Genomic DNA, 22,420 nt, shown 5'->3' on the forward strand with positions numbered 1-22,420 from the left:
GTTAGGGTTTGGGTGTTAGGGTTTGGGTTTTAGGGTTTGGGTGTTAGGGTTTGGGTTTTAGGGTTTGGGTGTTAGGGTTTGGGTGTTAGGGTTTGGGTGTTAGGGTTTTAGGGTTTGGGTGTTAGGGTTTGGGTGTTAGGGTTTGGGTGTTAGGGTGTTAGGGTTTGGGTGTTAGGGTTTGGGTGTTAGGGTTTGGGTTTTAGGGTTTGGGTGTTAGGGTTTGGGTTTTAGGGTTTGGGTGTTAGGGTTTGGGTTTTAGGGTTTGGGTGTTAGGGTTTGGGTGTTAGGGTTTGGGTGTTAGGGTTTGGGTGTTAGGGTTTGGGTGTTAGGGTTTTAGGGTTTGGGTGTTAGGGTTTGGGTGTTAGGGTTTTAGGGTTTGGGTTTTAGGGTTTGGGTGTTAGGGTTTGGGTGTTAGGGTTTTAGGGTTTGGGTGTTAGGGTTTGGGTGTTAGGGTTTGGGTGTTAGGGTTTGGGTGTTAGGGTTTTAGGGTTTGGGTGTTAGGGTTTGGGTTTTAGGGTTTGGGTTTTAGGGTTTGGGTGTTAGGGTGTTAGGGTTTGGGTGTTAGGGTTTGGGTGTTAGGGTTTTAGGGTTTGGGTGTTAGGGTTTGGGTGTTAGGGTTTGGGTTTTAGGGTTTGGGTGTTAGGGTTTGGGTTTTAGGGTTTGGGTGTTAGGGTTTGGGTGTTAGGGTTTGGGTTTTAGGGTTTGGGTGTTAGGGTTTGGGTGTTAGGGTTTGGGTGTTAGGGTTTGGGTTTTAGGGTTTGGGTGTTAGGGTTTGGGTTTTAGGGTTTGGGTGTTAGGGTTTGGGTGTTAGGGTTTGGGTGTTAGGGTTTTAGGGTTTGGGTGTTAGGGTTTGGGTGTTAGGGTTTGGGTGTTAGGGTGTTAGGGTTTGGGTGTTAGGGTTTGGGTGTTAGGGTTTGGGTTTTAGGGTTTGGGTGTTAGGGTTTGGGTTTTAGGGTTTGGGTGTTAGGGTTTGGGTTTTAGGGTTTGGGTGTTAGGGTTTGGGTGTTAGGGTTTGGGTGTTAGGGTTTTAGGGTTTGGGTGTTAGGGTTTGGGTGTTAGGGTTTGGGTGTTAGGGTGTTAGGGTTTGGGTGTTAGGGTTTGGGTGTTAGGGTTTGGGTGTTAGGGTTAGGGTGTTAGGGTTTGGGTGTTAGGGTTTGGGTGTTAGGGTTTGGGTGTTAGGGTTTGGGTGTTAGGGTTTGGGGGTTTGGGTGTTAGGGTTTGGGTGTTAGGGTTTGGGTGTTAGGGTTTGGGTGTTAGGGTTTGGGTTTTAGGGTTTGGGTGTTAGGGTTTGGGTTTTAGGGTTTGGGTGTTAGGGTTTGGGTGTTAGGGTTTGGGTTTTAGGGTTTGGGTGTTAGGGTTTGGGTGTTAGGGTTTGGGTTTTAGGGTTTGGGTTTTAGGGTTTGGGTGTTAGGGTTTGGGTTTTAGGGTTTGGGTGTTAGGGTTTGGGTGTTAGGGTTTGGGTGTTAGGGTTTTAGGGTTTGGGTGTTAGGGTTTGGGTGTTAGGGTGTTAGGGTTTGGGTGTTAGGGTTTGGGTGTTAGGGTTTGGGTTTTAGGGTTTGGGTGTTAGGGTTTGGGTTTTAGGGTTTGGGTGTTAGGGTTTGGGTTTTAGGGTTTGGGTGTTAGGGTTTGGGTGTTAGGGTTTGGGTGTTAGGGTTTTAGGGTTTGGGTGTTAGGGTTTGGGTGTTAGGGTTTGGGTGTTAGGGTGTTAGGGTTTGGGTGTTAGGGTTTGGGTGTTAGGGTTTGGGTGTTAGGGTTTGGGTGTTAGGGTTAGGGTGTTAGGGTTTGGGTGTTAGGGTTTGGGTGTTAGGGTTTGGGTGTTAGGGTTTGGGTGTTAGGGTTTGGGTGTTAGGGTTTTAGGGTTTGGGTGTTAGGGTTTGGGTGTTAGGGTTTGGGTGTTAGGGTTTGGGTGTTAGGGTTTGGGTGTTAGGGTTTGGGTTTTAGGGTTTGGGTGTTAGGGTTTGGGTGTTAGGGTTTGGGTGTTAGGGTTTGGGTGTTAGGGTTAGTGTGTTAGGGTTAGGGTGTTAGGGTTAGGGTGTTAGGGTTAGGGTGTTAGGGTTAGGGTGTTAGGGTTTGGGTGTTAGGGTTTGGGTTTTAGGGTTTGGGTGTTAGGGTTTGGGTGTTAGGGTTTGGGTGTTAGGGTTTGGGTGTTAGGGTTTGGGTGTTAGGGTTAAGGTGTTAGGGTTTGGGTGTTAGGGTTAAGGTGTTAGGGTGTTGGGGTTTGGGTGTTAGGGTTTGGGTGTTAGGGTTTGGGTGTTAGGGTTTGGGTGTTAGGGTTTGGGTGTTAGGGTTAAGGTGTTAGGGTTTGGGTGTTAGGGTTTGGGTGTTAGGGTTAGGGTGTTATGGTTAAGGTGTTAAGGTGTTAGGGTTTGGGTGTTAGGGTTAGGGTGTTATGGTTAAGGTGTTAAGGTGTTAGGGTTTGGGTGTTAGGGTTTGGGTGTTAGGGTTTGGGTGTTAGGGTTTGGGTGTTAGGGTTAAGGTGTTAGGGTTTGGGTGTTAGGGTTAAGGTGTTAGGGTGTTAGGGTTTGGGTGTTAGGGTTTGGGTGTTAGGGTTTGGGTGTTAGGGTTAAGGTGTTAGGGTTTGGGTGTTAGGGTTTGGGTGTTAGGGTTAAGGTGTTAGGGTTTGGGTGTTGGGGTTTGGGTGTTAAGGTTTGGGTGTTAGGGTTTGGGTGTTAGGGTTAAGGTGTTAGGGTGTTAGGGTTTGGGTGTTAGGGTTTGGGTGTTAGGGTTAAGGTGTTAGGGTGTTAGGGTTTGGGTGTTAGGGTTTGGGTGTTAGGGTTTGGGTGTTAGGGTTAAGGTGTTAGGGTTTGGGTGTTAGGGTTTGGGTGTTAGGGTTAAGGTGTTAGGGTTTGGGTGTTGGGGTTTGGGTGTTAAGGTTTGGGTGTTAGGGTTTGGGTGTTAGGGTTAAGGTGTTAGGGTGTTAGGGTTTGGGTGTTAGGGTTTGGGTGTTAGGGTTAAGGTGTTAGGGTGTTAGGGTTTGGGTGTTAGGGTTTGGGTGTTAGGGTTTGGGTGTTAGGGTTTGGGTGTTTGGGTTTGGGTGTTAGGGTTAGGGTGTTAGGGTTAAGGTGTTAAGGTGTTAGGGTTTGGGTGTTAGGGTTTGGGTGTTAGGGTTTGGGTGTTAGGGTTTGGGTGTTAGGGTTTGGGTGTTAGGGTTAAGGTGTTAGGGTTTGGGTGTTAGGGTTAAGGTGTTAGGGTGTTAGGGTTTGGGTGTTAGGGTTTGGGTGTTAGGGTTTGGGTGTTAGGATTTGGGTGTTAGGGTTTGGGTGTTAGGGTTTGGGTGTTAGGGTTTGGGTGTTAGGGTTTGGGTGTTAGGGTTAAGGTGTTAGGGTTTGGGTGTTAGGGTTTGGGTGTTAGGGTTTGGGTGTTAGGGTTAAGGTGTTAGGGTTTGGGTGTTAGGGTTAGGGTGTTGGGGTTTGGGTGTTAAGGTTTGGGTGTTAAGGTTTGGGTGTTAGGGTTTGGGTCTTAGGGTTAAGGTGTTTGGGTGTTAGGGTTTGGGTGTTAGGGTTTGGGTGTTAGGGTTAAGGTGTTAGGGTTAGGGTGTTAGGGTTTGGGTGTTAGGGTTTGGGTGTTAGGGTTAAGGTGTTAGGGTTTGGGTGTTAGGGTTAGGGTGTTGGGGTTTGGGTGTTAAGGTTTGGGTGTTAAGGTTTGGGTGTTAGGGTTTGGGTCTTAGGGTTAAGGTGTTAGGGTGTTAGGGTTTGGGTGTTAGGGTTTGGGTGTTAGGGTTAAGGTGTTAGGGTGTTAGGGTTTGGGTGTTAGGGTTTGGGTTTGGGTGTTAGGGTTTGGGTGTTAGGGTTTGGGTGTTAAGGTTTGGGTGTTAGGGTTTGGGTGTTAGGGTTAAGGTGTTAGGGTTTGGGTGTTAAGGTTTGGGTGTTCGGGTTTGGGTGTTAAGGTTTGGGTGTTAGGGTTTGGGTGTTAGGGTTAAGGTGTTAGGGTTAAGGTGTTAGGGTTTGGGTGTTAGGGTTTGGGTGTTAGGGTTTGGGTGTTAGGGTTTTAGGGTTTGGGTGTTAGGGTTTGGGTGTTAGGGTGTTAGGGTTTGGGTGTTAGGGTTTGGGTGTTAGGGTTTGGGTTTTAGGGTTTGGGTGTTAGGGTTTGGGTTTTAGGGTTTGGGTGTTAGGGTTTGGGTTTTAGGGTTTGGGTGTTAGGGTTTGGGTGTTAGGGTTTGGGTGTTAGGGTTTTAGGGTTTGGGTGTTAGGGTTTGGGTGTTAGGGTTTGGGTGTTAGGGTGTTAGGGTTTGGGTGTTAGGGTTTGGGTGTTAGGGTTTGGGTGTTAGGGTTAGGGTGTTAGGGTTAGGGTGTTAGGGTTTGGGTGTTAGGGTTTGGGTGTTAGGGTTTGGGTGTTAGGGTTTGGGTGTTAGGGTTTTAGGGTTTGGGTGTTAGGGTTTGGGTGTTAGGGTTTGGGTGTTAGGGTTTGGGTGTTAGGGTTTGGGTGTTAGGGTTTGGGTGTTAGGGTTAAGGTGTTAGGGTTTGGGTGTTAGGGTTAAGGTGTTAGGGTGTTAGGGTTTGGGTGTTAGGGTTTGGGTGTTAGGGTTTGGGTGTTAGGGTTTGGGTGTTAGGGTTTTAGGGTTTGGGTGTTAGGGTTTGGGTGTTAGGGTGTTAGGGTTTGGGTGTTAGGGTTTGGGTGTTAGGGTTTGGGTTTTAGGGTTTGGGTGTTAGGGTTTGGGTTTTAGGGTTTGGGTGTTAGGGTTTGGGTTTTAGGGTTTGGGTTTTAGGGTTTGGGTGTTAGGGTTTGGGTGTTAGGGTTTGGGTGTTAGGGTTTTAGGGTTTGGGTGTTAGGGTTTGGGTGTTAGGGTTTGGGTGTTAGGGTTTGGGTGTTAGGGTTTGGGTGTTAGGGTTTGGGTGTTAGGGTTAGGGTGTTAGGGTTAGGGTGTTAGGGTTTGGGTGTTAGGGTTTGGGTGTTAGGGTTTGGGTGTTAGGGTTTGGGTGTTAGGGTTTGGGTGTTAGGGTTTTAGGGTTTGGGTGTTAGGGTTTGGGTGTTAGGGTTTGGGTGTTAGGGTTTGGGTGTTAGGGTTTGGGTGTTAGGGTTTGGGTGTTAGGGTTAAGGTGTTAGGGTTTGGGTGTTAGGGTTAAGGTGTTAGGGTGTTAGGGTTTGGGTGTTAGGGTTTGGGTGTTAGGGTTTGGGTGTTAGGGTTTGGGTGTTAGGGTTTGGGTGTTAGGGTTTGGGTGTTAGGGTTTGGGTGTTAGGGTTTGGGTGTTAGGGTTTGGGTGTTAGGGTTTGGGTGTTAGGGTTTGGGTGTTAGGGTTAAGGTGTTAGGGTTTGGGTGTTAGGGTTAGGGTGTTGGGGTTTGGGTGTTAAGGTTTGGGTGTTAAGGTTTGGGTGTTAGGGTTTGGGTCTTAGGGTTAAGGTGTTTGGGTGTTAGGGTTTGGGTGTTAGGGTTTGGGTGTTAGGGTTAAGGTGTTAGGGTTTGGGTGTTAGGGTTTGGGTGTTAGGGTTTGGGTGTTAGGGTTAAGGTGTTAGGGTTTGGGTGTTAGGGTTAGGGTGTTGGGGTTTGGGTGTTAAGGTTTGGGTGTTAAGGTTTGGGTGTTAGGGTTTGGGTCTTAGGGTTAAGGTGTTAGGGTGTTAGGGTTTGGGTGTTAGGGTTTGGGTGTTAGGGTTAAGGTGTTAGGGTGTTAGGGTTTGGGTGTTAGGGTTTGGGTTTGGGTGTTAGGGTTTGGGTGTTAGGGTTTGGGTGTTAAGGTTTGGGTGTTAGGGTTTGGGTGTTAGGGTTAAGGTGTTAGGGTTTGGGTGTTAAGGTTTGGGTGTTCGGGTTTGGGTGTTAAGGTTTGGGTGTTAGGGTTTGGGTGTTAGGGTTAAGGTGTTAGGGTTAAGGTGTTAGGGTTTGGGTGTTAGGGTTTGGGTGTTAGGGTTTGGGTGTTAGGGTTTTAGGGTTTGGGTGTTAGGGTTTGGGTGTTAGGGTGTTAGGGTTTGGGTGTTAGGGTTTGGGTGTTAGGGTTTGGGTTTTAGGGTTTGGGTGTTAGGGTTTGGGTTTTAGGGTTTGGGTGTTAGGGTTTGGGTTTTAGGGTTTGGGTTTTAGGGTTTGGGTGTTAGGGTTTGGGTGTTAGGGTTTGGGTGTTAGGGTTTTAGGGTTTGGGTGTTAGGGTTTGGGTGTTAGGGTTTGGGTGTTAGGGTGTTAGGGTTTGGGTGTTAGGGTTTGGGTGTTAGGGTTTGGGTGTTAGGGTTAGGGTGTTAGGGTTAGGGTGTTAGGGTTTGGGTGTTAGGGTTTGGGTGTTAGGGTTTGGGTGTTAGGGTTTGGGTGTTAGGGTTTGGGTGTTAGGGTTTGGGTGTTAGGGTTTTAGGGTTTGGGTGTTAGGGTTTGGGTGTTAGGGTTTGGGTGTTAGGGTTTGGGTGTTAGGGTTTGGGTTTTAGGGTTTGGGTGTTAGGGTTTGGGTGTTAGGGTTTGGGTGTTAGGGTTTGGGTGTTAGGGTTAGTGTGTTAGGGTTAGTGTGTTAGGGTTAGGGTGTTAGGGTTAGGGTGTTAGGGTTAGGGTGTTAGGGTTAGGGTGTTAGGGTTAGGGTGTTAGGGTTTGGGTGTTAGGGTTTGGGTTTTAGGGTTTGGGTGTTAGGGTTTGGGTGTTAGGGTTTGGGTGTTAGGGTTTGGGTGTTAGGGTTAAGGTGTTAAGGTGTTAGGGTTAGGGTGTTAGGGTTTGGGTGTTAGGGTTAAGGTGTTAGGGTTTGGGTGTTAGGGTTAAGGTGTTAGGCTGTTGGGGTTTGGGTGTTAGGGTTTGGGTGTTAGGGTTAAGGTGTTAGGGTTTGGGTGTTAGGGTTTGGGTGTTAGGGTTTGGGTGTTAGGGTTAGGGTGTTATGGTTAAGGTGTTAAGGTGTTAGGGTTTGGGTGTTAGGGTTAGGGTGTTATGGTTAAGGTGTTAAGGTGTTAGGGTTTGGGTGTTAGGGTTTGGGTGTTAGGGTTTGGGTGTTAGGGTTAAGGTGTTAGGGTTTGGGTGTTAGGGTTAAGGTGTTAGGGTGTTAGGGTTTGGGTGTTAGGGTTTGGGTGTTAGGGTTTGGGTGTTAGGGTTAAGGTGTTAGGGTTTGGGTGTTAGGGTTTGGGTGTTAGGGTTAAGGTGTTAGGGTTTGGGTGTTGGGGTTTGGGTGTTAAGGTTTGGGTGTTAGGGTTTGGGTGTTAGGGTTAAGGTGTTAGGGTGTTAGGGTTTGGGTGTTAGGGTTTGGGTGTTAGGGTTAAGGTGTTAGGGTGTTTGGGTTTGGGTGTTAGGGTTTGGGTGTTAGGGTTTGGGTGTTAGGGTTTGGGTGTTTGGGTTTGGGTGTTAGGGTTAGGGTGTTAGGGTTAGGGTGTTAGGGTTTGGGTGTTAGGGTTTGGGTGTTAGGGTTTGGGTGTTAGGGTTTGGGTGTTAGGGTTTGGGTGTTAGGGTTTTAGGGTTTGGGTGTTAGGGTTTGGGTGTTAGGGTTTGGGTTTAGGGTTTGGGTGTTAGGGTTTGGGTGTTAGGGTTTGGGTTGTTAGGGTTTGGGTGTTAGGGTTTGGGTGTTAGGGTTTGGGTGTTAGGGTTTGGGTGTTAGGGTTAGTGTGTTAGGGTTAGGGTGTTAGGGTTAGGGTGTTAGGGTTAGGGTGTTAGGGTTAGGGTGTTAGGGTTAGGGTGTTAGGGTTTGGGTGTTAGGGTTTGGGTTTTAGGGTTTGGGTGTTAGGGTTTGGGTGTTAGGGTTTGGGTGTTAGGGTTTGGGTGTTAGGGTTAAGGTGTTAAGGTGTTAGGGTTAGGGTGTTAGGGTTTGGGTGTTAGGGTTAAGGTGTTAGGGTTTGGGTGTTAGGGTTAAGGTGTTAGGCTGTTGGGGTTTGGGTGTTAGGGTTTGGGTGTTAGGGTTAAGGTGTTAGGGTTTGGGTGTTAGGGTTTGGGTGTTAGGGTTAGGGTGTTATGGTTAAGGTGTTAAGGTGTTAGGGTTTGGGTGTTAGGGTTAGGGTGTTATGGTTAAGGTGTTAAGGTGTTAGGGTTTGGGTGTTAGGGTTTGGGTGTTAGGGTTTGGGTGTTAGGGTTAAGGTGTTAGGGTTTGGGTGTTAGGGTTAAGGTGTTAGGGTGTTAGGGTTTGGGTGTTAGGGTTTGGGTGTTAGGGTTTGGGTGTTAGGGTTAAGGTGTTAGGGTTTGGGTGTTAGGGTTTGGGTGTTAGGGTTAAGGTGTTAGGGTTTGGGTGTTGGGGTTTGGGTGTTAAGGTTTGGGTGTTAGGGTTTGGGTGTTAGGGTTAAGGTGTTAGGGTGTTAGGGTTTGGGTGTTAGGGTTTGGGTGTTAGGGTTAAGGTGTTAGGGTGTTAGGGTTTGGGTGTTAGGGTTTGGGTGTTAGGGTTTGGGTGTTAGGGTTTGGGTGTTTGGGTTTGGGTGTTAGGGTTAGGGTGTTAGGGTTAAGGTGTTAAGGTGTTAGGGTTTGGGTGTTAGGGTTTGGGTGTTAGGGTTTGGGTGTTAGGGTTTGGGTGTTAGGGTTTGGGTGTTAGGGTTAAGGTGTTAGGGTTTGGGTGTTAGGGTTAAGGTGTTAGGGTGTTAGGGTTTGGGTGTTAGGGTTTGGGTGTTAGGGTTTGGGTGTTAGGGTTTGGGTGTTAGGGTTTGGGTGTTAGGGTTTGGGTGTTAGGGTTAAGGTGTTAGGGTTTGGGTGTTAGGGTTTGGGTGTTAGGGTTTGGGTGTTAGGGTTAAGGTGTTAGGGTTTGGGTGTTAGGGTTAGGGTGTTGGGGGTTTGGGTGTTAAGGTTTGGGTGTTAAGGTTTGGGTGTTAGGGTTTGGGTCTTAGGGTTAAGGTGTTAGGGTGTTAGGGTTTGGGTGTTAGGGTTTGGGTGTTAGGGTTAAGGTGTTAGGGTGTTAGGGTTTGGGTGTTAGGGTTTGGGTTTGGGTGTTAGGGTTTGGGTGTTAGGGTTTGGGTGTTAGGGTTTGGGTGTTAGGGTTAAGGTGTTAGGGTTTGGGTGTTAAGGTTTGGGTGTTCGGGTTTGGGTGTTAAGGTTTGGGTGTTAGGGTTTGGGTGTTAGGGTTAAGGTGTTAGGGTTAAGGTGTTAGGGTTTGGGTGTTAGGGTTTGGGTGTTAGGGTTTGGGTGTTAAGGTTTGGGTGTTAGGGTTTGGGTGTTCGGGTTAGGGTTTGGGTGTTAGGGTTTGGGTGTTAGGGTTTGGGTGTTAGGGTTTGGGTGTTAGGGTTTGGGTGTTAGGTTTGGGTGTTCGGGTTTGGGTGTTGGGGTTGAGGTTTGGGTGTTCGGGTTCGGGGGTTCGGGTGTTCGGGTTCGGGTACGGGTGTTTGGGTTCGGGTGTTAGAGTTTCGGTGTTAGGGTTTGGGGGTTAGGGTGTTGGGGTTAGGGTGTTGGGGTTAGGGTGTTGGGGTTAGGGTGTTGGGGTTAGGGTGTTGGGGTTAGGGTGTTGGGTGTTGGGGTTTGGGTGTTGGGGTTTGGGTGTTAGGGTTTGGGTGTTGGGGTTTGGGTGTTGGGGTTTGGGTGTTGGGGTTTGGGTGTTGGGGTTTGGGTGTTGCAGTTAGGGTGTTGGGGTTTGGGTGTTGGGGTTTGGGTGTTAGGGTTTGGGTGTTAGGGTTTGGGTGTTAGGGTTTGGGTGTTGAGGTTTGGGTGTTGCAGTTAGGGTGTTGGGGTTTGGGTGTTGGGGTTTGGGTGTTGGGGTTTGGGTGTTGGGGTTTGGGTGTTGCAGTTAGGGTGTTGGGGTTTGGGTGTTGGGGTTTGGGTGTTGGGGTTTGGGTGTTGGGGTTTGGGTGTTGGGGTTTGGGTGTTGGGGTTTGGGTGTTGGGGTTTGGGTGTTGGGGTTTGGGTGTTAGGGTTTGGGTGTTAGGGTTTGGGTGTTGAGGTTTGGGTGTTGCAGTTAGGGTGTTGGGGTTTGGGTGTTGGGGTTTGGGTGTTGGGGTTTGGGTGTTGGGGTTTGGGTGTTAGGGTTTGGGTGTTGGGGTTTGGGTGTTGGGGTTTGGGTGTTGGGGTTTGGGTGTTGGGGTTTGGGTGTTGGGGTTTGGGTGTTGGGGTTTGGGTGTTGGGGTTTGGGTGTTGGGGTTTGGGTGCTGCCAGGGCACAGGTCAATATGACCCAGGGTCGGTTAGCTGGATACCCCTCGAGACAAGCTACCATTGGTCGACTCAAAGCCCAGGCTTTCACTGTCCTGGATTGTAACTCCTGCACCTGCCATCACTCAATTACACCCCCAGTCACTCAATTACACCCCCAGTCACTCAATTACACCCCCAGTCACTCAATTACACCCCCAGTCACTCAATTACACCCCCAGTCACTCAATTACACCCCCAGTCACTCAATTACACCCCCAGTCACTCAATTACACCCCCGGTCACTCGATTCTAATCCCCAGTCACTCGATTCTAATCCCCAGTCACTCAATTACACCCCCAGTCACTCAATTACACCCCCAGTCACTCAATTACACCCCCAGTCACTCAATTACACCCCCAGTCACTCAATTACACCCCCAGTCACTCAATTATACCCCCAGTCACTCAATTACACCCCCAGTCACTCAATTACACCCCCAGTCACTCAATTACACCCCCAGTCACTCGATTCTAATCCCCAGTCACTCGATTCTAATCCCCAGTCACTCGATTCTAATCCCCAGTCACTCGATTCTAATCCCCAGTCACTCGATTCTAATCCCCAGTCACTCGATTCTAATCCCCAGTCACTCGATTCTAATCCCCAGTCACTCGATTCTAATCCCCAGTCACTCGATTCTAATCCCCAGTCACTCGATTATAATCCCCAGTCACTCGATTATAATCCCCAGTCACTCGATTATAATCCCCAGTCACTCGATTACATCCCATGTCATTTGATTACACCACCAGTCACTCCATTGCACCCCCAGTCACTCGATTACAATCCCCAGTCACTCAATTACATCCCATGTCATTTGATTACACCACCAGTCACTCCATTGCACCCCCAGTCACTCGACTATAATCCCCAGTCGCTCGATTACAATCCCCAGTCGCTCGATTACAATCCCCAGTCACTCAATTACACCCCCAGTCACTCAATTACACCCCCAGTCACTCAATTACACCCCCAGTCACTCAATTACACCCCCAGTCACTCAATTACACCCCCGGTCACTCGATTCTAATCCCCAGTCACTCAATTACACCCCCAGTCACTCAATTACACCCCCAGTCACTCAATTACACCCCCAGTCACTCAATTACACCCCCAGTCACTCAATTACACCCCCAGTCACTCAATTATACCCCCAGTCACTCAATTACACCCCCAGTCACTCAATTACACCCCCAGTCACTCAATTACACCCCCAGTCACTCGATTCTAATCCCCAGTCACTCGATTCTAATCCCCAGTCACTCGATTCTAATCCCCAGTCACTCGATTCTAATCCCCAGTCACTCGATTCTAATCCCCAGTCACTCGATTCTAATCCCCAGTCACTCGATTCTAATCCCCAGTCACTCGATTCTAATCCCCAGTCACTCGATTATAATCCCCAGTCACTCGATTATAATCCCCAGTCACTCGATTATAATCCCCAGTCACTCGATTACATCCCATGTCATTTGATTACACCACCAGTCACTCCATTGCACCCCCAGTCACTCGATTACAATCCCCAGTCACTCAATTACATCCCATGTCATTTGATTACACCACCAGTCACTCCATTGCACCCCCAGTCACTCGACTATAATCCCCAGTCGCTCGATTACAATCCCCAGTCGCTCGATTACAATCCCCAGTCGCTCGATTACAATCCCCAGTCGCTCGATTACAATCCCCAGTCGCTCGATTACAATCCCCAGTCGCTCGATTACAATCCCCAGTCGCTCGATTACAATCCCCAGTCGCTCGATTACACACCCCCATCCTTTTTCTGTGGGAGCGATATTCCAGCACCTCACTCGAGGTCATTTTTCATGTCGGAGCCTGGATAGTATCAACAGCCTATTCAACCATGTAGGGCTGAACTCAATCCTGTCCTAGCCCAATGACCACACCAGAGGTGCCTTGCGACGGGGGCCACCGGTTAGTGAGCCGGAACCTCGGGCACTGAGGCCAATTGTAGCACCCTGACTACAGGCTGAGATCAGCTAACTGGGCACAGACTGGAGTCGAACCAGTGCTCCTGGTCTGTACAGATCAGGTCAAGATCCAGCGACTGGGTCACTGGGCTGCACGTAGCACAGCCCCCTGACCTTTCCCGAGAGCAGTTTGTAAAGATGCAACCTAATCTAGTGTTTTAATTTCCTAAAGAAAGAACTGCTGAGCTTTACTGTGGTTATCCCTCTTCAATAACAGAAAGGTTGTACGAAAGGTTAGTGTGACGGAACGGAACAATATGTACCGAAAGGAGCATGAGAAGGAAGCCATCGTGTGGCAACAGGTGGGCAGCAAGGAGAGCGACCCTGAGCTGCAGGACGATGAGGATGAGGACGCACAGACGGACTCCGAGCTCAAGCAGTACGGATCGGTAAGAGACAGGACCGCCGGCAAACCGGGAGCAGCGTTCCGATGGAGAACATTCTCCCGGGCCTCCAGGGACATTCAGCAGGGTAAAGGTCACGAGAGGAACTGCTGCTTATTGAGCAGCTGAAGGCCTGATGTGTGTGGAGGATTTGATTATTCAGGGTAAGGGGTTCCTGTGCGGATTTGATTATGGGGAGTCGTTGATTAGTCAGGTTAGGGTTAGTGCTGTTCAAGCAAGTGCGGCCTGTGCTCAGTGGGTGTCACCCTCTCCTCTGAGTCAGAACGTGGTGGGTTCGAGTCCCACTCCAGGGACTCGAGCACTTAATCCAGGCCGACACTCCCACTGCAGTACTGAGGGAGCGCCGCACTGTCGGAGGGTCAGTACTGAGGGAGCGCCGCACTGTCGGAGGGTCAGTACTGAGGGAGCGCCGCACTGTCGGAGGGTCAGTACTGAGGGAGCGCCGCACTGTCGGAGGGTCAGTACTGAGGGAGCGCCGCACTGTCGGAGGGTCAGTACTGAGGGAGCGCCGCACTGTCGGAGGGTCAGTACTGAGGGAGCGCCGCACTGTCGGAGGGTCAGTACTGAGGGAGCGCCGCACTGTCGGAGGGTCAGTACTGAGGGAGCGCCGCACTGTCGGAGGGTCAGTACTGAGGGAGCGCCGCACTGTCGGAGGGTCAGTACTGAGGGAGCGCCGCACTGTCGGAGGGTCAGTACTGAGGGAGCGCCGCACTGTCGGAGGTGCGTCTTTCGGATGGGACGTTAAATCGAGGCCCCATCTGCCTTCTCAGGTGGATGTAAAAGATCCTACAGTTCTCCCTATTGTCCTGGGGCCAATATTTATCCCTCAATCAACATCACTAAAATAGGTTATCTGGTCATTATCACATTTCTGTTTGTGGGATCTTGCTGTGCGTTATTTGGCTACTGCGTTTCCGACATCACAAAAGTGACTACACTTCAAAAAAGTACTTCACTGGCTATAAAGCACTTTGGGACATCCTGAGATCTTGAAAGGCGCTGTAGAAATGCCGATCTTTCTTTCTTTAAACAACATCAGACACTTGTCTAACCCCCCGCCCCCTCTCCGGGGTCCCTACAAACGCCCCCCCCCAGGGTCCCTCCAACCGTCCCCCCCCATAGGGTCTCCCCAACCGCCCCCCCCCCCCCCCCCACAAGGTCCCTCCAACCACCCCCCCCCGGGGTCCCTACAAATGCCCCACCTCGCCCCCAGGGTCCCTCTAACCGTTTCCCCACCCCCCCCCCCCCCCCGGGTCCCTCCAACCGTTCCCCCCCCCCCCCTCCAGGGTCCCTCCAACCGTTCCTGCCCCCCCAGGGTCCCTCCAACCGTTTCCCCCCCCCCCCTAGGGTCCCTCCAACCGTTCCCCCCCCCCAGGGTCCCTCCAACCATTCTCCCCCCCTAGGGTCCCTCCAACCGTTCCCCCCCCCCCAGGGTCCCTCCAACCGTTCCCCCCCCCCCCCAGGGTCCCTCCAACCGTTCCCCCCCCCCAGGGTCCCTCCAACCATTCTCCCCCCCTAGGGTCCCTCCAACCGTTCCCCCCCCCCAGGGTCCCTCCAACCGTTCCCCCCCCCCAGGGTCCCTCCAACCATTCTCCCCCCCCAGGGTCCCTCCAACCGTTCCCCCCCCCCCCCAGGGTCCCTCCAACCGTTTCCCCCCCCCCCCTAGGGTCCCTCCAACCATTCTCCCCCCCTAGGGTCCCTCCAACCGTTCCCCCCCCCCAGGGTCCCTCCAACCGTTCCCCCCCCCCCCAGGGTCCCTCCAACCGTTCCCCCCCCCCCCAGGGTCCCTCCAACCGTTTCCCCCCCCCCCCCAGGGTCCCTCCAACCGTTCCCCCCCCCCAGGGTCCCTCCAACCGTTCCCCCCCCCCAGGGTCCCTCCAACCGTTCCCCCCCCCCCCCAGGGTCCCTCCAACCGTTCCCCCCCCCCCCCAGGGTCCCTCCAACCGTTTCCCCCCCCCCCCTAGGGTCCCTCCAACCGTTCCCCCCCCCAGGGTCCCTCCAACCGTTTCCCCCCCCCCCCCCCCCCAGGGTCCCTCCAACCGCACCCCCCTCCCCTCCAGGTTCTCTCCAAATCCCCCCGGGGCTACCCAACCCCCCAGTATTTGGTCTGCTTATTCTCTGTGATTTGCGACCCATTTCCTGGAGCGACAGCAGGAAGATATCGTGCAGGAGACCGTCCAAAATCCCCTCAAAAGGCCACCTTGGTCAGCCTGCAAAGTCACACCTGTCCAACTCTTCTCCTTTTCAGAACGTCGCATCCAAGTCGAGCAGAGTAGACGATGAACCGAGTGAGGGGAAGTGGGTCAGGGCCGAGCCACCCTTGAGAAACGGTTCTGTGGTTCCAGCCTCCGCACGGCACCCGTCGGAATCGGTGTCGGAGCAGGACGCCAAGAGGCTGGACCGCAGCGCGTCCTACCAGCTGGCCACCAGAGAGGAGTCGGAGTCCGACCTGAGCAAGGAGAAGTCCCACCACACCCTGGCCGACCTGAAACGGCAGCGGGCAGCCGCCAAACTCCAGAAGCAGCTTCCCGGCGAGGAGTACGCGACCAGCGAGGCGGCCGGTGGCCTCGCGACCCCGTCCCTGCCCGCGACCCCTGCTCCCTCCGCGACCCCGACCCTGCCCGAACAGAACTCCGTCTACTTCACCGCCGCCAGTGGGGACCCCCCGCTGATCAAGTTCAAAGCTCCCCTGGAGGAGGCTCCGAGCGAGAAGTCCAGGAGGTGCTGCAAAATGATGTGAAGAGGCAGAGCTTCCAGAGCCGGCAATGTGTCTGTGACCATGAGGCCACCACGAGGGACCAGGGAGAAGCCTCTGCGACGAGAGGGGTCCCAGAAAGCAACGATTTCACTTCACGCCCTGGGAGCCCCAACGCTCGGGTCTAACCCGTACCGTTCTGGTCTTCAAATACCGAGGCCCCTTTTTGTTCGTTGCGTCTGGAGGCACGGGTCCCGTTTATGTCAGACCAACACCGCCCGGCCCCTCCCCGATCGATACCAGCTGCACTCGCCTGCCAAAAAAAAAACAATCAAACAAAATGGCCCAGTGGTTGGAGGGTTGAGGGCCTAGCACTCCAGCTCCCAGTGAACCAGGGATTCTCCAGGAGGCTGGAGTCCTACGCTCCAAAGTCCCACATCGTAGCAACGGCTCAATCAGCAGCCAGCGTCCCTTTGTTTCCTTCAGCTAATCGAACACTGCAACCAAATTACCGACACTACATTCCCTGCCTGCGATGCCTGGGCCCGGCCTCCTGCTCAATAGTATAAAGACCCCTGATTCACAGAGCCAGCCCCCACTCCCTTCACCCACCAGCAGCTCCAGAGAACATTGTGGAAGGAGATTTGAAGGAACGCCTCAGGAGGCCCAGGCCGGTCAGGGAGGAGGCCTCTTTCAGCCCTGGTTTCTGTGCTCAAACCACTGGGGCTGCTGTAGGCTCGTACGGTGAAATTATGTTGGCCGTCTAAATCCAGAGCCTCGTGTGCATGAGTCGAAGCATCAATTGTCTGGAATTCAGCAACAAATTGGTAATCTTGCGAAGAGGCTCTAAGGTGCCTGGTGTGGGAAACGGAAAAATATCACACTCTTCAGTGGCACATGGTTGGGGCTGGATTTACTCTGTATCTAACACACACGAGACCTGCCCTGGGAGTGTTTGATGGGACAGTGTAGAGGGAGCTTTACTCTGTATCTAACCCGTGCTGTACCTGCCCTGGGAGTGTTTGATGGGACAGTGTAGAGGGAGCTTTACTCTGTATCTAACACACACGAGACCTGCCCTGGGAGTGTTTGATGGGACAGTGTAGAGGGAGCTTTACTCTGTCTCTAACCTGTGCTGTACCTGCCCTGGGAGTGTTTGGTGGGACAGTGTCGAGGGAGCTTTACTCTGTATCTAACCATGTACCTGCCCTGGGAGTGTTTGATGGGACAGTGTAGAGGGAGCTTTACTCTGTACCTAACCCGTGCTGTCCCTGCCCTGGGAGTGTTTGATGAGGAATTGTATCCAGAATGAGGTGTAATGTTCCAGTTCTCACCATTGACATCAGCCTCCTGATGAGCACAAAATGATTTGTCTTAACTATTTTCAAAGAAATAAAAATAAATAAATGTAATATATTCTGATATAGAAAGGGAGTTGTGAACATGCTGCCTTTTTCACTGGTGCCTGAGGCAGACTCTCCCACCTGGAGAATGTATTTGGCAAAGCAGTTTGCAAGAAGTGTGAGTTTTCAGTTTAAAAAGACGCCTGTGATGCTTCGATGCTGTGCATTGGCACCATTTATAACCCGTCTCCCAGTGTACTCTCACTTATTACTGTCAGGAAATGACTCTCTGCAATATCTATTTCAGTAGATGTTTCTGGGAATCTCATCACATAGCATGTGTCACCGTTGATATAAAGCACCAACAAATCTATCGGAGAGAGAAGCCAGTGACCCCCTGCTGGTTTTCCTGACCATGAGATGCGCTGGAGAGGTTGTGGGGAAGTTGGGGAGAGGACCCAAGCAGCTCGAACTTCAAACAACGATGACAATTAGCCTCCAAGTGATGTCTGGACCCGTTTGGACCATTTCCAATCCGCTGCTGCTCTCCATAAACATCAGTTCATCCAAAACTCTGCTGCCTGTATCCTGTCCCGTTCACCCATCACCCCTGTTCTTACTGACTTACATCAGCTCCCAGTTCCCCAATGCCTCAAATTTAAAGTTCTCGTCCTTGTGTTTAAAAGCCTCCGTGGTCCACCCCTCCCTATCTCTGCCACCTACTACAACCCCCCTCCACTCCTCAGACTCTGACCTCTTGTGTATCACTCTTTTCCCCTCCCTCCCTTCACTGCACCATTGGCAGCTGTGCCTTCAATCCCCTCGTATCGACTCCCTGGAAATTCCCTCCCTAAACCCCTCCACCTCTCCACCTCCCACTCCTCCTTTCAGGCCCTCCTTAAAACCCACCTCTTTGACCCTTCCTAATCTCTCCCTCTTTGGCTCAGTGTCCCTTTTCATAACACCTCTGACGAGCCTCGGGACATTTTTTTTATATATTCGTTCATGGGATGTGGGCGTCGCTGGCGAGGCCGGCATTTATTGCCCATCCCTAATTGCCCTTGAGAAGGTGGTGGTGAGCCGCCTTCTTGAACCGCTGCAGTCCGTGTGATGAAGGTTCTCCCACATTTTCCGACATTAAAGGAGCAATATCAATGCAACCTTCTGATCCCCGCGGGGAATGGCTGACCAGTGGCTTTCAACATAACGGCTAAATGTTACAGCCATGATCCAGAGCCCAGACCACCCCTGAACAACATCTTGAGAACTCGGCTAGCTGCAGTGTTAATGTTTAACTCTTAATCGTGCTACTTCCTGTGTCCACTAGAATCATAGAAAGGTTACAGCACAGAAGGAGGCCATTCAGTCCATTGGGTCCAAGCCGGCTCTATGCTAGAGAAATCCAGCTAGTCCCACTCCCCCACCCTAACCCCGTAGTCCTGGAAATTTTTTCCTTTCAAGTACTTATCCAGTTCCCTTTTGAAGGCCGTGATTGAATCTGCCTCCACCACCCCCTCGGGCAGTGAATTCCAGATCATGACAACTCGCTGTGTAAAAAATGTTTCCTCATCTCCCCTCTGGTTCATTTGCCGATCACCTTAAATCTGTGTCCTCTGGTTACCGACCCTTCTGCCACTGGAAACAGTTTCTCCTTATTTACTCTATCAAAACCCTTCATGATTTTGAACACCTCGATCAAATCTCCCCTTAACCTTCTCTATTCCAAGGTGAACAACCCCAGCTTCTCCAGTCTCTCCACACAACTGAGGTCCCTCATCCCTGGCACCATTCTAGTAAATCTCTTCCGCACCCTCTCTAAGGCCTTGACATCCTTCCTAAAGTGCGGTGCCCAGAACTGGACACAATCCTCCAGCTGGGGTCTAACCAGTGTTTTATAAAAGTTTAGCATAACAAATCCATTTGTTTTAATTGAGTTAATTCAACCATTAAGTGGTAGGCAAAGGCATTTCATTCAAAGTCCTCCATGTGGTAATATCGTGCAGTGGGTTTTGAGGATGGCAATATTCTTTTCAGGTAATTGAAAGGTTGCAGCCAGAACACTTGTTTCCTCCTCATTACCGGAGCAGCTCGTCCCGCTTTGGATTGGGCTTGTCATCAATCTCAGCTATTGGGGGGTGAAAGGTCAGCTGCTCCTTCCCCCGCCCCCCCCCACACCATTTAAAGGGGAGGGTCACAAACTTTCCCTCTGACCCTGGACCGCTATAGGGAGCCCCCATCACAAGGCCGACCTGTGCTCCCCTCACGGATGGCTTGACACTGAGATCTCAGTGATTTTGTGCAGGTGAAATCTTGATAGTACGTCCTCTTGAACTGTGTGTAAAATCAGAGCCTGTCCTTTCAAACAAGGGGAGCAGCATTTTGAATTGTGTTAACATCAGAGCGAAGTATTCAGAGTGTCGCACGGTATAGAAACATAGAAAATAGGAGCAAGAGTAGGCCATTCGGCCCTTCAGGCCTGCTCCACCATTCAAAATGATCATGGCTGATCGTCTAACTCAGTACCCTGTTCCGCTTTTCCCCAATATCCCTTGATCCCTTTAGCATTAAGAAATATATCTGTCTCCTTCTTGAACACATCTAATGACTTGGCCTCCACTGCCATCGATGGTAGAGAATTTCACAGTTCACCACCTCTGAGGGAAGAAATTTCTCCTCATCTCGGTTCTAAATGGCATACCCCGTATCCTGAAACTGGGACCCCTGGTTCTGGACTCCCCAGCCATCGGGAACATCCTCCCTGCATCTAGTCTGTCTAGTCTGTTAGAATTGTATATGTTTCAATGAGATCACCGCTCATTCTTCTAAACTCTAGTGAATATAGGCCCAGTCGACCCAATCTCTCCTCATACGTCAGTCCTGCCATCCCAGGACTCAGTCTAGTAAACCTTCGTTGCACTCCCTCCATCGCAAGGACATCCTTCCTCAGATAAGGAGACCAAAACCGCACACAATACTCCAGATGTGGTCTCACCAAGGCCCTGTACAACTGCAGTAAGACATCCCTGCTCCTGTACTCAAATCCTCTTGCAATGAAGGCCAACATACCATTCACCTTCCTAACTGCTTGCTGCACCTGAATGCTCGCTTTTAGCGACTGGTGTACAAGGACACCCAGGTCTCGTTGCACCTCCCCTTTTCCCAATCTATCACCATTCAGATAATAATCTGTCTGTTTTTGCAACCAAAGTGGATAACCTCACATTTATCCACGTTATACTGCATCCGCCATGTTCTTGCCCACTCACCCAACTTGTCTAAATCACATTGGAGCCTCTTTGCATCCTCCTCACAGCTCACATTCCAGCCCAGCTTTGTGTCGTCCGCAAACTTGGAAAATGTTACATTTAGTTCCCGCATCCAAATCATTGATATATATTGTGAATAGCTGGGCCAAGCACTGATCCCTGCGGTACCCCACTAGTCACTGCCTGCCACCTGGAAAAGACTAGTTTATGCCTACTCTGTTTCCTGTCTGTCAACCAATTCTCAATCCATGCCAGTATATTCCCCCCAATCCCATGTGCTTTATTTTGCACACTAACCTCTTGTGTGGGACCTTATCAAAAGCCTTCTGAAAATCCAAATACACCACATCCACTGGTTCTCCCCTATCTATTCTACTAGTTACATCCTCAAAAAACTCCAGTAGATTTGTTAAGCATGATTTCCTTTTCATAAACCCATGCTGACTTTGTCCAAGTGTTCTGTTATCACATCCTTTATAATAGACTCTAGCATTTTCCCCACTACTGATGTTAGGCTAACTGGTCTGTAATTCCCTGTTTTTTCTCTCCCTCCTTTTTTAAATAGTGGGGTTACATTTGCCACCCTCCAATCTGTAGGAACTGTTCCAGCGTCTATAGAATTTTGGAAGATGATCACCAATGCATCCACTATTTCCAGGACCACATCCTTTAGTACTCTGGGATGTAGATTATCAGGCCCTGGGGATTTGTCAGCCTTTAGCCCCATTTAGCCCCAGTAACCGTATCGCTCAACACAGGGCTGCAGTGGCTGTGATTTCCTTTCCCGTATTGAGTCAGTACTAATACCCTGATTAGCCCTCGCGACAACACTGCACAGGGTGGAGGTGCTGGGATAGAGCAGTTATCTGCTAGTCCTGGAGTCTCCAGGAATTTAGAGATTAATCTCCCGGACACTGCTGCGACCGAACACCCGGGAGAAAAATCATAGAGGAGTTTTAAAAGAAAACATCGGGGATGTGGGTTAAAAAGGCTGACTGGCCGTCAAGGACCATCCAAATCAGGTAACGATTCACTGTCCAATCAGGAAGGCAGTGCACCGCGAAAATGCCCATGTCGGGTGACCAATGGTGGGAGAGTGGGGCAGGGCCGTAACGTATGGGATGCCCTATCGCATCCAAGGGAATACAAGCCAAGTTTACGCAACCTGTCCTCAAAATTTAACCCTTTTATCCCCGGTATCATTCTGGTGAATCTGCGCTGCACCCCCTCCAAGGCCAATATATCCTTCCTGGGGTGCGGTGCCCAGAACTGAACGCAGTATCTCTAGATGGGGTCTGAGCAGGGCTCTGTACACCTGAAGCATCACTTCCTCCCCTTTGTATTCCAGACCCCGAGATAAAGGCCAACATTCCAGCAGCCTTTTTGATTACTTCTTGTACCTGTCCACTAGCTTTGAGATTTCTGGGGCATTGGAACCAGTTCTGGGGGAGGTGGGACCTGTGCAGACCAGACGGGTTCCACCTCAACAGGGCCAGGACCAATATCCTTGCGGGGAGGTTTGCTAGTGCTGTCGGGAAGGGTTTAAACTAGCTTGGCAGAGGGATGGGAACCTGAGTGTGGATTCAGATGGGATAAAGTCGGAACTGGAAATGGAAGGCAGAAAATTAGTGAGCGAGTCTGGAAGGCAGAGGGAACGAAGGTTAGAAAATAAACAACAGAGGAATTTAGCAATCCTTAAATGTATTTACCTCAATGCAAGGAGTATAGAAATAAGGCGGATGAACTGAGGGCACAGATTGACATGTGGCAGTATGATATCTTAGCTATTACAGAAACATGGCTTAAAGAGGGGCAGGAATGGGAGCTCAATGTCCCTGGTTACAGGGTTTTCAGATGCAATAAGAGAGGGGGATAAAAAAGGAGTGCGGGTGGCAATTTTGGAAACAATTACAGTTGTGAGGAGGGATGATATTTTAGAAGGATCATCAAATGAGGCCATATGGGTTGAGCTAAGGAAAAAAAAAGGGGCAGTCACACTACTGGGAGTGTACTATAGACCCCCAAACAGTCAGAGGGAGATAGAAGAGCAAATATGTAGGCAAATTTCTGAGAAGTGCAAAAACAATAGGGCAGTAATAGTAGGGGATTTCAACTACCCTAGTATTAACTGGGATACAAACAGTGTGAATGGTATAGAGGGCACAAAATTCTTAAATTGCACACAGGAGAATTGTTTCAGCCAGTATATAGCAAGCCCAACAAGAGGGGAGGGCAGTTCTGGTTTTAGCAGGCCTAAAAATGGATAAATCCCCAGGCCCGGACGAAATGTATCCCAGGCTACTGTGTGAGGCAAAGGAGGAGATTGCGGGGGCTCTGACACATATATTCAGAACCTCTCTGGCCACAGGGGATGTGCCAGAGGACTGGAGAACCGCTAATGTAATACCATTATTCAAGAAGGGGAGTAGGGAAAAACCGGGGAACTACAGGCCAGTGAGCCTAACATCAGTGGTAGGAAAATTATTGGAAAAAATTCTGAAGGACAAAATTAGTCTCCACTTGGAGAAGCAAGGATTAATCAGGGATAGTCAACATGGCTTTGTCAAGGGAAGATCATGTCTGACTAATTTGATTGAATTTTTTGAGGGGGTGACTAGGCGTGTGGATGAGGGTAACGCAGTGGATGTGGTATACATGGATTTCAGTAAGGCCTTCGATAAAGTCCCCCACAGGAGACTGGTCAAGAAGGTACGAGCCCATGGAATCCAGGGTGCC

The 22,420-nt window shown here is 50.6% G+C and overlaps 2 protein-coding genes across 4 annotated transcripts in view; both read left to right on the forward strand.

Moving 5' to 3' along the window:
• ppp1r16a (protein phosphatase 1, regulatory subunit 16A) overlaps positions 1–16,505 on the forward strand; it is a 187,082-nt gene extending 170,577 nt beyond the window's left edge. For both annotated transcript variants that reach the window (XM_067969143.1, XM_067969133.1), the window contains 2 exons: positions 12,194–12,365; positions 14,629–16,505. In XM_067969143.1, coding sequence (XP_067825244.1) covers positions 12,194–12,365; positions 14,629–15,120 — 664 coding nt within the window. In that variant the 3' untranslated portion in view covers positions 15,121–16,505. The remainder of the gene's footprint in view (positions 1–12,193; positions 12,366–14,628) is intronic.
• Positions 1–22,420, forward strand: part of LOC137300050 (fucolectin-1-like) — a 433,112-nt gene that overhangs the window by 124,546 nt on the left and 286,146 nt on the right. The gene's annotated exons all lie outside the window — the stretch shown is intronic.

This window comes from Heptranchias perlo, chromosome 2 (genome assembly GCF_035084215.1).
Source record: "Heptranchias perlo isolate sHepPer1 chromosome 2, sHepPer1.hap1, whole genome shotgun sequence".
NCBI lineage: Eukaryota > Metazoa > Chordata > Chondrichthyes > Hexanchiformes > Hexanchidae > Heptranchias > Heptranchias perlo.